At 36.9% G+C, this 12,427-nt stretch overlaps 1 protein-coding gene across 6 annotated transcripts in view; it reads left to right on the top strand.

Annotated features, from left to right (window-relative positions):
• NT5C2 (5'-nucleotidase, cytosolic II) overlaps positions 1-12,427 on the top strand; it is a 136,858-nt gene that overhangs the window by 89,026 nt on the left and 35,405 nt on the right. For all 6 annotated transcript variants that reach the window (XM_074233804.1, XM_074233803.1, XM_074233805.1 and 3 more), the window contains 2 exons: positions 294-411; positions 2,751-2,846. In XM_074233804.1, the coding sequence (XP_074089905.1) occupies positions 294-411; positions 2,751-2,846 (214 nt within the window). The remainder of the gene's footprint in view (positions 1-293; positions 412-2,750; positions 2,847-12,427) is intronic.

Consider the following 12,427-nt stretch of genomic DNA (forward strand, 5'->3'; position numbering starts at 1 on the left):
GAAGAAGAAATAATGTTTGGCGCAAGTTTCCTCTGAGATAAGGAATTCTGCTGGGCTTTTGGAAGTTTCCTATGGCATTAAAATAGCAGCCTAAGGGGCAAACTGCATTTCAACAATCTCATAACAGGATTCCCATATCACAGCACAATGGAACCCAAGTTGTAAGAACAAAAATGAAAGTCTTAGGGGAGGGAAAGTATGGTAAGAGAAGAGAAGAAATAATTTTCATCTGCCTTCTGCCTTAATTGGCTGTTCTTTTGTGTTGACTAATTAAGGATCTCTTCTTTGTGCAGTGTATAAATCCCCGGAGTATGAATCTCTTGGTTTTGACCTGACTGTTGAAAGATTAGTTTCCATTGGATACCCACAGGAGCTGCTCAGTTTTGCCTATGATTCTACATTCCCTACCAGGTAATTTTAAATGGCATTGGGATAGAAGTGGTATCATCAGTGAGAGAAATGATTATTTAAATAACCAATTATTGGGGAGATTCAAGATTTTTTCCCCTTTCATTCAGAGAAGCCTAGTTCTGTCAAGGGAAAGGTGGATGAGGAGGTGAAACTTTGGAGTTGTTGCCCCATCCACCAAAAATCTTCAAAATATTTAAGGAGAGGGGTGGCTAGGTGGCACAGTAGATAGAGCAGCGGCCCTGGAGTCAGGAGTACCCAAGTTCAAATCCGGCCTCAGACACTTCATAATTGCCTAGCTATGTGGCCTTGGGCAAGCCACTTAACCCCATTGCCTTGCAAAAAAACTAAAAAAAAAAATTTAAGGAGAATTCTGTCCCTATATTCTACTCTGGTCAGGGGGTAAATCTTTTTGTCTAGATTTCCTGAAGCTTTGGATGATCAGAGAGCAAGAGTGATCAGAGTCACATCCCCCAACCACTCATTCATTTTTCTCATTGTTAACCAGAGTTGATTGCCACTCTCAGAAACACTCTTTCAAGGGCCTTTAAGTGTTAGGTGGGTTCCATGAAGGTCTTTGGCATTTGAGTGTGCTACTGACTGCTTTTATTAATTATCTGGTAGGACTAATTATCTATAATCTATATATCTCAAACTTTTCCCCACAGAGTTAATAACTGCATGTTTATCTCTGAAAGGAGGGAAAAGATTTTTCTGGATTGTTTTCATTAAAATTTGTTTCAGAGTATTTATATCTAGATAAAATCCTGTGCTCCTTGGACATAGACAAGCTATTGTAAATGAGCTTCTAGTCAGGGCACTGTGTTAAACCCTAGAGATATGAAGAGAAAAGAAACTGTTCTGGTCTTCAGGGGAGACAACATGTCTGTATATAATAAGTATGTAGGGAACACATACAGAGTAATACAAGGTAGCTTGGGGAGAGAGAGAGACAATGACCAGAAAAGGTTTGATGATTCTAAGAGGTGAATGTAAGGAAGGAATAATATGTTCTAGGCATGCAAGATAGCTGGTGCAGATTGGAATGTTGTGTAGGAGAAATGCAAGTAGGAAAGTACAATTGGGCTCTGTAGCATTGATGGGGAGTAATTAATATCTAAGAGACCTAGAAAGGAAGGAACAGGTCAGGTGGTGAATTCCAGACAGAAGAATGTCTATTTTATCCAAGATGTAATGGGGGACCGGGGATTACAAGAGCTTATTGACTAGGGCTTATACCCCTGTGCTGTGTAGTAAGTCACTTTGGCAGTTCTATCCATGTAGGAAGGATTGGAATGGGAAAAAGCTTGAGGCAGGGAGAGCAAACAGGGGAAACTCTGGCAGTGATGGGGAGGGTTTTTTGGTTTGTTTGTTTTTTGGTTTTTGCAAGGCTAAGTGGCTTGCCCCAAGGCCACACAGCTAGGGAATTATTAAGTGTCTGAGACTGGATTTGAACGGTGCTTTATCCACTAAGCCACCTAGCTGCCCCCCACTACACCACCTAGCAGCCCCCCACTATGCCACCTAGCCGCCCCAATGGGGAGGTGTTAAGAGCCTGTACTGTGGTGACTCTATGAGGAGGATCAGATATGTGTGAAATGTCATGGAAACAGCCTTGGCAGCTGTTTGACATGGGGGGAAAAATTGTGGATAATCCTGAAGTTGTGATTGGAAGAATGGGGTGACCTTCTATATTCATAAGGAATTTTAGAAGAATTGGCTAGGAGAAAAGTTAACAAACTCTTTTGAACATGTTGTGTTTCAGGTGCCCACAGAAAATAGTTGAGATGCAGACTTGGAGCTTAGGAGAGAACCCAGGGCTGGCTATAGATCTGCACAAAGATGATAATTTTTATTTTGTTTTTTGCAAGGCAGTGGCATTAAGTGGCTTGCCCAAGGCCACATAGCTAGGCAATTATTAAGTGTCTGAGGTCGGATTCAAACTCAGGTACTCCTGACTCCAGGACCAGTGCTCTATCCACTGCACCACCTAGCCACCCCACAAAGATGATAATTGAATCCACAGGAGAGAATTCATGTAGAGTGAAAGGGCCAGAGACCTTAACTAGATAGTAAAGCTGTATTTTCAAGATTGAACAGGGATACTCAAATCTAATAACTTATTTTTATTGCATATTGAGATGTACATCACTTCCCATAGGAGGCATCTGATGTCTCATTTACAAAATTTTAAAAATTTTGTCTATCTAGTCCAAACTCCAGTGTTTATGTTTCTGGGACATATGTATTTGTCTCTATACTGTAGATTCATAGTAGTGTTGTGATATGATTTTTTTTTGCTTCTATTATTTCATATCTACTTTTTTAAAATTTTCATATAGAGGTCTGGTCTTTGACACACTATATGGGAACTTGCTGAAAGTTGATGCCTATGGAAACCTCCTGGTATGTGCACATGGATTTAACTTCATAAGGGGGTGAGTATCTGTTCTAGAACATTTCAACTATCCTTGGAACTTGGGAAAATTTTCACAGCTGAGCCATACAGGCCAGTGAATGCTGAAATTAATAGGTCTTTATTCAGTGTATTTTTAATACATCCAAGGGAAAACTTAAGACCTAAAATGATCATCTTCTCTCCAGTGCATGGTAGTATTCCTAAGGGCAACTAGACTAACTGCTAAAAAACACAGATATGATGTTCTCCAACATAAGATCCTTTTTCCATCAAGACAGTTCAATGTGAGGGGTAGAGATTTTAAAGGGAGGGAAAGCTTCTCCCTGACACATGTTTGATTGGTTACTTTATCACTGATATAATCCAGAGTTTGGTTAATAAGATAAATTTCCAGCATGGAAACTTTCAGATATAGAAGATTCTAGACAAAGGCAAAAGAAGGAATTAGCTCGGACTACTTCATTATCAGAATCTGATCTTTCTTGCATTATTATGATTAAATGAGAATTGTATTGTTGCCATTGTCCTCTGATGGTGTTGTCTTCTGAACTACAAACATATCTTGAAGATAATGTGGGCTTGGTTCTAGACCACCACAACAAAGTGATTATCACAGTAAAGCAAGTCATGATTTTTTGTTTTGTTATGTTATACTGTAGTCTATTAAGTGTGCCAATAGTATTATGTTTTAAAAATATGTCTATACCTTAATTTTAAAATACTATTTTGCTAAAAAAAATTACTATCATCTGAACCTTTAGTGAGTTATAAACTTTTTGCCTGTGGAGGGTCTTGCCTAGATATTGATGGCTAATGACTGATTCAGGGTGGTGATTGTTGAAGATTGAAGTGACTGTCAATTTATTTAAATTAGACAACAATGTAGTTTAGCTGCATCAATTTACTCTTTCTTTCACCTGAATCCTTTGAGGCCTAATTTCAATATTATTTTGTTTGAAGTGATAGAAAGACCCAAGGAGAGGGAAAAGAGTTAGTGGGTTAGTCAGAATACATCCATTGATTGAGTTCACCCTCTTATGTGCAGTTTGTGGTGCCCCAAATCAATTACGATAGTAAAATCAAAAATCACTGATCAGCAATCACTATAACAGATTTAATAATGGAAAAAGCTTGAAATATTGTGAGAATTTCCAAAATGTGACAGAGACAATAGGGGCACATGTTGGAAAAATGATACCAATAGGCTCATGTGACACAGGGTTGCCACAAACTTCAATTCGTTTACCAAAAAAAGCAGTATCTGTGAAGCTTAGTAAAATACAGTATACCTGTAATTTTAGACTTGTTTAGTTATATAAAATCACATATTTTTCTTGACTAAGTCTTTATGTGGGACAGTGAAATTTAATTGTTATGTTCATCTAATCTATACTATTTTTAAATTTTTCACCTGTTCATAAGATCATAGATCTAGGACAGAAAGAGACTTCACTGAAGTTTGTCTTTATCTGAAATTGACCTTAGGGGTCACATAATTGAGTCTCCTTATTTATAGTGAAAAAACTGAGACAAAAGTTAAGTGACTTGCTCAAGGTCACATAGCTATTATGTAGTGGAGTAAAGACTGCTCTTGATTCAAAATCCAACCCTCTTTCTACTCAACCACATTGTCATATCATTACTGTAGTTCACAGAATCTGTTTTTTCTTTACATACAAATCCTCTAGTCATTCAACTCCTCTCACATCTTGTATTGTAGCACTTCACCCCTTGACTGTGGAAACTCCTTGCTCAGCCCAGTTTAGTGCTTTTTACTTGTATTCTTCTTTGCTTCTCTTCTTTGTCTTTTGTGCTTCTTTGACCTTACCATTTGGGGTTTTTATATACATACATACATACACATACACACACATTATTTGTTTTCCAATTATATTACAATAGTAGTTTCTACCTATCATTTTTTTGTAAGGTTTTGAATTTTACAGTTTTTCCCCCCACTCTCCCTTTCCTCTCCCACCTCCCCAGAGAAGGCAGTCTGATAATCTTTACATTGTTTCCATGCTATGCATTGATCCATTTGGGGTTTTCTTAACAAAGATACCACAGTGGTTTGTCATTTCCTTCTCTAGCTCATTTTACAGATGAGGAAACTGAGGCAAACAGGATTAAGTGACCTACCCAGGGTCACACAGGTAGTAAATATCTGATGCAAGATTTGAACTCCGAAAGATGAATTTTCCAGATTCCACACTGAGGACTTTAATCTTTGTATCCAGGACTTTAGCCACCTAACCTCCCCAATATTTTTGATCTATCATATCTCCAACCTACTTCACTCTCACCATCTACTTTTTTTGCTCTCCTCCTCCAGGACCACAGAACACTTCTGGAAGAAGCTAGGTTTACTTCTCTATAATGCTTATTACCCATTTACCTTATTAGATCTCAATCCTTAGCAGTTTGTGAAAGAATTTGCATTCACATTTTTTTCTTCCTTTTCTAGCATCATCAGTTTCTCCTCCATTGGAGCTTTCTCCTTTGTTTTAAAACATGCACAGATCTCTTCCATTTTAAAAAATCTTTTTTTTAATACCTCACAAGCTGCCATTTTATTTCCTCCTTTCCTTTCACTTTTGAACTTCTAAACTGAATTGTCTATACTTGTTGTCTCTGTGGTTTGCCATCAGATAACATTACCAGAAGATACTGGTTTTTAAAAGATGTTTATATTTTATAGAGAAGCTTGAATTTCCTAAATACATTCTACCCTGTTCTCTACCTCCTATTTAGTACTTAAATATACCTGTGACTGTCAGTGCTCCTCTAATGGGCAAATAGCAATTCATCACATCATGCTTTTGATCCTCTGTTGTTTCCATAAATTTACTATAAATTTACCATAAATCTTCCCTGAAAGTCTTCCTAGTGTGTTGGGGGCCTTTTTCTGTGTCTCACACTCAGTGTAACATGCAGCATACAACCTGGACTTCTCTTATCCTACCAATTTAATATATGACTAGTCCATCATCTTTCTAGGCATACATCTGCTGATCTCATTTACACTGAATTTTGTACTTAACTCAAAATTGCTAATGTACTTCAGGTTTCTTTGCTCACCGTGCCTTTCCTTTGCCTTTTAGGTGACTCACAATTCTGATACCTTTAGAGATTAATATTCTATGATTTGCTTCTGTATTGAATCCCTAGAAGAATATTCTGTTTAAAAGATAGATTTTCATTTAGGGAGAAGCCATTTCATTTATAGCACTATCATTTCCCAAATGCAATCTTACCTGTCTTTTTTTCGCTCAGTTCTTAGCTCTGTTTTTCAGCACCTTTTTTTTAGGAGATAGGGGGAAAAAGTTATTTAAAAAAATTTTCTTATTCTGAAGTTCAACACCAAAAAGAATCATTTACCATGTTCACAGTAGACCATAAGGTATATATAAAAATGTGAATCTCCATTTTTATAATGCTTGCTTTTAAAAAAAATTTATGATTAATTCCATGTTACTTTCAAAGCTATTCTGTGCTGTGCTTATCTTCTGCTTCCTTCTGAACTAATTTATGTTCCTTTGATCATTTTAAAAAAAGTTTCAGTGGTCTGCCTTTATAGAATCACTATTTTTTGTAGGTTTTTTTTTTTTTTGGCAAGGCAATGAGGTTAAAGTGGCTTGACCAAGGCCACACAGCTAGGTAATTATTAAGTGTCTGAGGCCCTATTTGAACTCAGGGACTCCTGACTCCAGGGCCGGTGCTCTATCCACTGTGCCACCTAGCCACCCCCTAGAATCACTATTGTTAGCATTCCTAGGATTCCCCAATTAAAAACAGAAGGGAAAAAACTTCTTGTAAAAAAATGAACTAGTCGGGGGGTGGGGGGAGGGAAGTAAGATGGGGGGGGATTGTAAAATTCAAATAATATCTTTAATAAAAATAAATTTAAAAAAATGAACTAGTCAAGAAAAATACAAAATGTTAAAAATGTCCCCCAATTTATGACTCTTTCTGAACCTAGAGTCTATCACCTCGAGTCTATCACCTCTCTTATAGTAATTGGGTGGGTCACAAAAGGCCCTCTGGAGATATGATTGGTAATTTTATTGTTCAGAATTCTTAAGTCTTACAAAGCTGTTTTTCTTTACATTATTGATGTCCCTGTATAAATTGCTCTTCTGGTTTTGGTTACTTTACTCTGAGTCAGTTCAAACTACCAGAATTCTTTAATATTGTCTCTTTTCATAATTTCTTACAGTGCAGTCATGTTCCATTAAATTTGCATACCACTGTTTGTATAGTCACCCTCCTCTCTATAAGAGGTAAAAACTAAGGCACCTCTTTAAATTCTAGTGGATTTTAAAATATTTTCTTTTTTTCTTTTCTCCTTTTAATGTTCCATTCAGGATCAGGAAATTTGGGATGATTCTCTTCCCAGTATTGTCCTCCCTCTTAACCTTGACCCATCTTTTTTCTTTGTTGAAATTTAAACTATTTCTATACCAAACTGTGTGTATTCATTCCTTCTTTATTGTTTCATATAATTATAAGGTTCATTTGATCTCACTGCTCCTGCTGTTTCTTCTATTTGTATCCTCATATAACCCTATTTTGAAAAATAAAAAGTTACACTTCCTTCCTCTATTCTACACTATCATATTCCTCCTTTTAGCTACCCTTTTCAAGCACTCAGAAAAGAAGCTATCTTTTCTATCAGAAATATTTGAAAAATGATCCATTAAAAATTCATTTTCCTCCCTTTAGAATTATATTCAGTTTTGCACAGTTCATTATTCTTGGCTATAAGCCTGTATCTTTTGGAATGTTACATACTAAGATCAACTCTGGTTTTTAGTAGCAAGTCCTAGGTCTTATGTGTTCCTGACTCTTAAATTCCTTGGTATCTGAAATTCCTTTTTTCTGAATGTTGGTTATATGTTTTCTTTAATATGGGAGCTATTCATTTTGACTGTAACAATCCTGGGATTTTCCTTTTAAGGGTTCTGAACTTTCAGATGTTGGATTTTTTTCTGACTTTTGCTCTCTGGTTCTAATGGATTTTTGCTATTTTCATTTATGATTTCTTGAAATATAATGTCTGAACTTTTTAAATCATGGTTTTCTCTTCTTGTTTACCAGCTCAGTTGTTTCCACTCTCAGATATCTTATATTTTCTTCTATTTTTTTCAGCTTTTTGATTTGCTCTAATATTCTTTCTGTCTCATATAATAATTGATCTCTTTTGACTTATTTTCCTTCCTCTTTTTTTTCCTCCAGAGCTTTTTTTAGATTTTTTTTTTCTTTCATCTCTTGTTTCATTTTCCTACTAGGTTTGCATGTAGTCTGGACAGAAAGTCCATTTTTTTTTCCGTTGGTTCTTCTCTGCCTGCAATTGTTATATAGTTATATTTGTGATGAATTTTGATAACTTTTCAGTGTTTACAATAAATATCAAAACGGGGCCTTTGTACCAGGGCCAGGTTCTGCCCCTGCTACATTTTTGGATGGGTTGGTTGATCTTGTGTGGTCTCACTCTAGGTTCTCTAGGTTCTTCTTGCTCTGATCTCTGCATCTCGAGTATAGGGCTTCTGGCTCTTTAGAAGTAGATCTTCAGAGCCCTTTCTGATATCTCAGGACAGAAGGGTAAGGACCTCAGAATCCCTGGACCTGAGCTGTCCTGGTCTGAGTGCTGTGGTAGCTTCCTGGTCAGCACTGTATTGGTTACCTACTAGCTAATCCTCCCTGGGGCTTCCCCACCCTGAGTCTTTCTCAGGGGTGCCCTGTGCTCTTGTTCTAGGCTCAGAGACTTGTAGGCTACATGGGTCATGTCTCTCTGGTGGTGCTGGTGTTTGTTTTGCTCTTGTGGGCTTGGGGTAGAAGATGTTAACTAAATGTTTGTTTCCAATTAGGTCTTTTTTTAAAATCATTTTTAGATTTCATGTGAACTCCAAAATTTTGTTGGAGTAGGTGCCAGAGAATTAGGCAGCAAGTTTGCTTCTTCATTGTCCACTTGTTATATCTGTTCAAGATACATGTATTTAAGGGCCAGTTCCATTAGTTATTATCTAGCCATATATCATAGTCATAACAGTAAATGTTCTTCATTCACTTGTTTTTTTCTGTGAAGATAGTTACGAGTATTGAGAGTGATTTTTGTATCTCATTTAGGAAGCACTGAAATGCAGTTTGTATCATGTCATCCACCAAAAGGAACATTGGAGAGAGTCCCTGTTTCATTTAAGAGTCTATTAGATGTTCTCCAAGACAGCTTGGAAATCTTTTTTGAGTTAATGTTTTCCTGTTTTATATCTCGCTTGCAAAGAATGATCAGAGAATCACGTTTAAAAACGTTTTCTCAGGGGTGGAGCCAAGATGGCAGCATGAAGGCAGTATTTCCCAGAATCTCCTTTCCCCCAAAACTCCAAAAGCCATCAAATTATGACTCTAGTCAAAATTTATTTATTTATTCATTTATTCATTCGTTTGGTTTGCAAGGCAATGTGGTTAAGTGGCTTGCCTGAGGCCACACAGCTGGGTTATTATTAAGTGTCTGAGGCTGGGTTTGAACTCAGGTCCTCCTGACTCCAGGGCCGGTGTTCTATCCACTGCGCCACCTAGCTGCCCCTCTAGCCAAAATTTAGAGGGGGCAGAACCCACAGAAAGACTGAGTGATACATTTTCCCAGTCCAAGATAACTTAACTTAAAAGTTCCATGGGAAAGGTCTGTTTCACCAGGATCAGGGGTTGGGAAAAAAGCTGCGGCTGTGCAGCACAGAATAGCTTAGCCCAGCCCAGGGATCATTGGGAACAGCTTGAAGGGGTGGTGAGAGAACTCTGCTGCACTAGAGTGTGTGTGGAGTGAGGAACACCAGCCTCAGAGTAGCCTTGAGGTGAGAAACTGCAGTGGGAATCAGGAAACCAGCCTGCACTTCCAGAGCACAGCCCACAGATGGTAAGGGGGTTGGGGGAAGACTGCAGAAATCTCTACTCTCCCTGGGGCAGGACTCTGCTTTTTGCTCACACTCAGGTACAGGTTGTAGTTTGGCCTTCTATATTAAGATAGCAGGGATCCTCCTCACAGCTCCAGGGCAGAGGGGAGCCCTGTGGTCATCTACATATCAAAGCACAGGCAAGAGAGCATGAGACCCTGGAAAAATAAAGGTCCCAGTGGGGTGTCCCCAAAAAACCCCAAAACCTTGGAAGTACTGTAAATTAGTCTTGGGCTGAGAAAATGAGTAAACAACAAAAAAAAAGAAGAATTTGACCATAGAAAATTACTTTGGTCCTGTGGAAGATCAAAACACATACTCGGATGACGACAGACTTGAAGCTTCCATATCCAAAACCTTCAAGAGAGATAGAAAATGGGCTCAGACTATGGATGAGCTCAAAAAAAGACTGTGAAAAGCAATTAAGGGAGGTGGAGGAAAAATTGGGAGGAGAAATAGAGCAATACAGAAAAATCATGAAAACCAAATCAAAAACTTGGTGAAAGATATACAAAAAAATACTGAAGAAAATATTATGTTAAAAACCAGTTTAGGCCAAATGGAAAACAAGCAAAACAATGGCAAATGAGGAGAAAAATGCCTTAAAAAGCAGAACTGGCCAGGTGGAAAAGGAGATAAAAAAGCTCTCTGAAGGAAATAACTCCTTCAAATGCAGATTGGAACTAAAGGAAACTACTGACTTTTCGAGAAATTAGGAAGAAATAAAATTCTTCCAAAAAAGCCAAAAGTTAGAAGAAAATGTGAAATATCTCATTGGAAAAACAACTGACCTCAAAACAGATCCAGAAGAAATAATTTAAAAATTATTGGGCTACCTGAAATTCATGACCAGGAAAAGAGCCTGGACTTCATTTTTCAAGAAATAATCCAGCAAAATTGCCCAGAGATCCTAAAAGCAGAGGCTAAAATAGAAGTTGAGAGAATTCACCAGTCACCTCCTGAAAGAGATCCCCAAAGAAAAAACTTCCAGGAATATTATAGCCAAATTCCAAAACTTCGAAGTCAAAGAGAAAATACTAAAGGCTACCAGAAACAAACAACTCAACTACCATGGCTCTATAGTCAGGATTACACAGGATCCGGCAGCATCTATATTAAGGGCTCATAGGAATTGGAATATGATATTCTGGAAGACAAGAGATCTTGGTTTACACCTGAGAATATCTACCCAGCAAAACTGAACATCCTTTTCTACTTTCTAGCTCTTCCTGCTGTTTCTTGCTAGACATATATAGAAAAGTTGAGGATTTATGGGGGTTTATTTTATGACCTGCAACTTTGCTAAAATTGCTAATTGTTTCCAGTAGTTTTTTAGATGATTTCTTGGGATTCTCTAGGTCTCATGTCATCTGCAAAGAGTGCGAGTTTTGTCTCTTCCTTCCCAATTCTAATTCCTTCAATTTCTTTTTCTTCTCTAATTGCTGATGCTAACATTTCTAATACAATATTGAATAGTAGTGGTGATAATGGGCACCCTTGTTTGACCCCTGATCTTATTGGGAATGCCTCTAGCCTCTCCCCATTGAATATAATGCTTGTTGATGGTTTCAGATAGATACTGCTAATTATTTTAAGGAACAGTCCATTTATTCCTACACTCTCTAGTGTTTTTAATAGGAATGGATGCTGTATTTTGTCAAAAGCTTTTTCAGCATCTATTGATCATATGATTTCTGATGGGTTTGTTATTGATATAATTGAGTATACTAACAGTTTTCCTAATATTGAACCATCCCTGCATTCCTGGAATAAATCCTACTCGATCATAATGTATTATCCTAGTGATGACTTGTTGTAGTCGTTTTGCTAAGATTTTATTTAGGATTTTTCCATCTATATTCATCAGGGAAATAGGTCTATAATTTTCTTTCTTTGTTTTAACAATACTTGGTTTAGGTAACAGTACCATATTGGTTTCATAGACAGAGTTAGGCAGAGTTCCATCTTTCCCTATTTTTCCAAAGAGTTTATATAGGATTGGAACCAATTGTTCCTTAAATGTTTGGTAGAATTCACTTGTGAATCCATCAGGCCCTGGAGATTTTTTTTTTTAGGGAGTTCAATAATGGCTTGTTGAATTTCTTTTTCTGAGATAGGGTTGTCTAGGTATTTAATCTCTTCTTCATTTAACCTGGGCAATTTATATTTTTGTACATATTCATCCATTTCACTTACATTATCAAATTTATTGGCATAGAGTTGGGCAAAATAATTTCGAATTATTACTTTAATTTCCTCCTCATTGGTGGTGAGTTCACCTTTTTTCATTTATAATACTAGCAATTTGGTTTTCTTCTTTCTTTTTTTTAATCAAATTGACGAGAGGTTTATCAATTTTGTTGTTTTTTTCATAATACCAACTTTTGGTTTTATTTATTAATTCAATAGTTTTTTTGCTTTTGATTTTATTAATTTCTCCTTTAATTTTTAAAATTTCTAATTTGGTATTTGATTGGGGATTTTTGATTTGTTCTTTCTCTAATTTTTTTAGTTGCATGTTTAGTTCATTGATTTCCTCTTTCTCCAATTTATTCATATAAACATTTAGAGCTATAATATATCCCCTGAGAGTTGCTTTGAATGAATCCCATAGGTTTTGGTATGTTGTTTCATTCTTATCATAATCTAGGAT

The sequence above is a fragment of the Macrotis lagotis genome, chromosome 4 (assembly GCF_037893015.1).
Source record: "Macrotis lagotis isolate mMagLag1 chromosome 4, bilby.v1.9.chrom.fasta, whole genome shotgun sequence".
Lineage (NCBI taxonomy): Eukaryota > Metazoa > Chordata > Mammalia > Peramelemorphia > Peramelidae > Macrotis > Macrotis lagotis.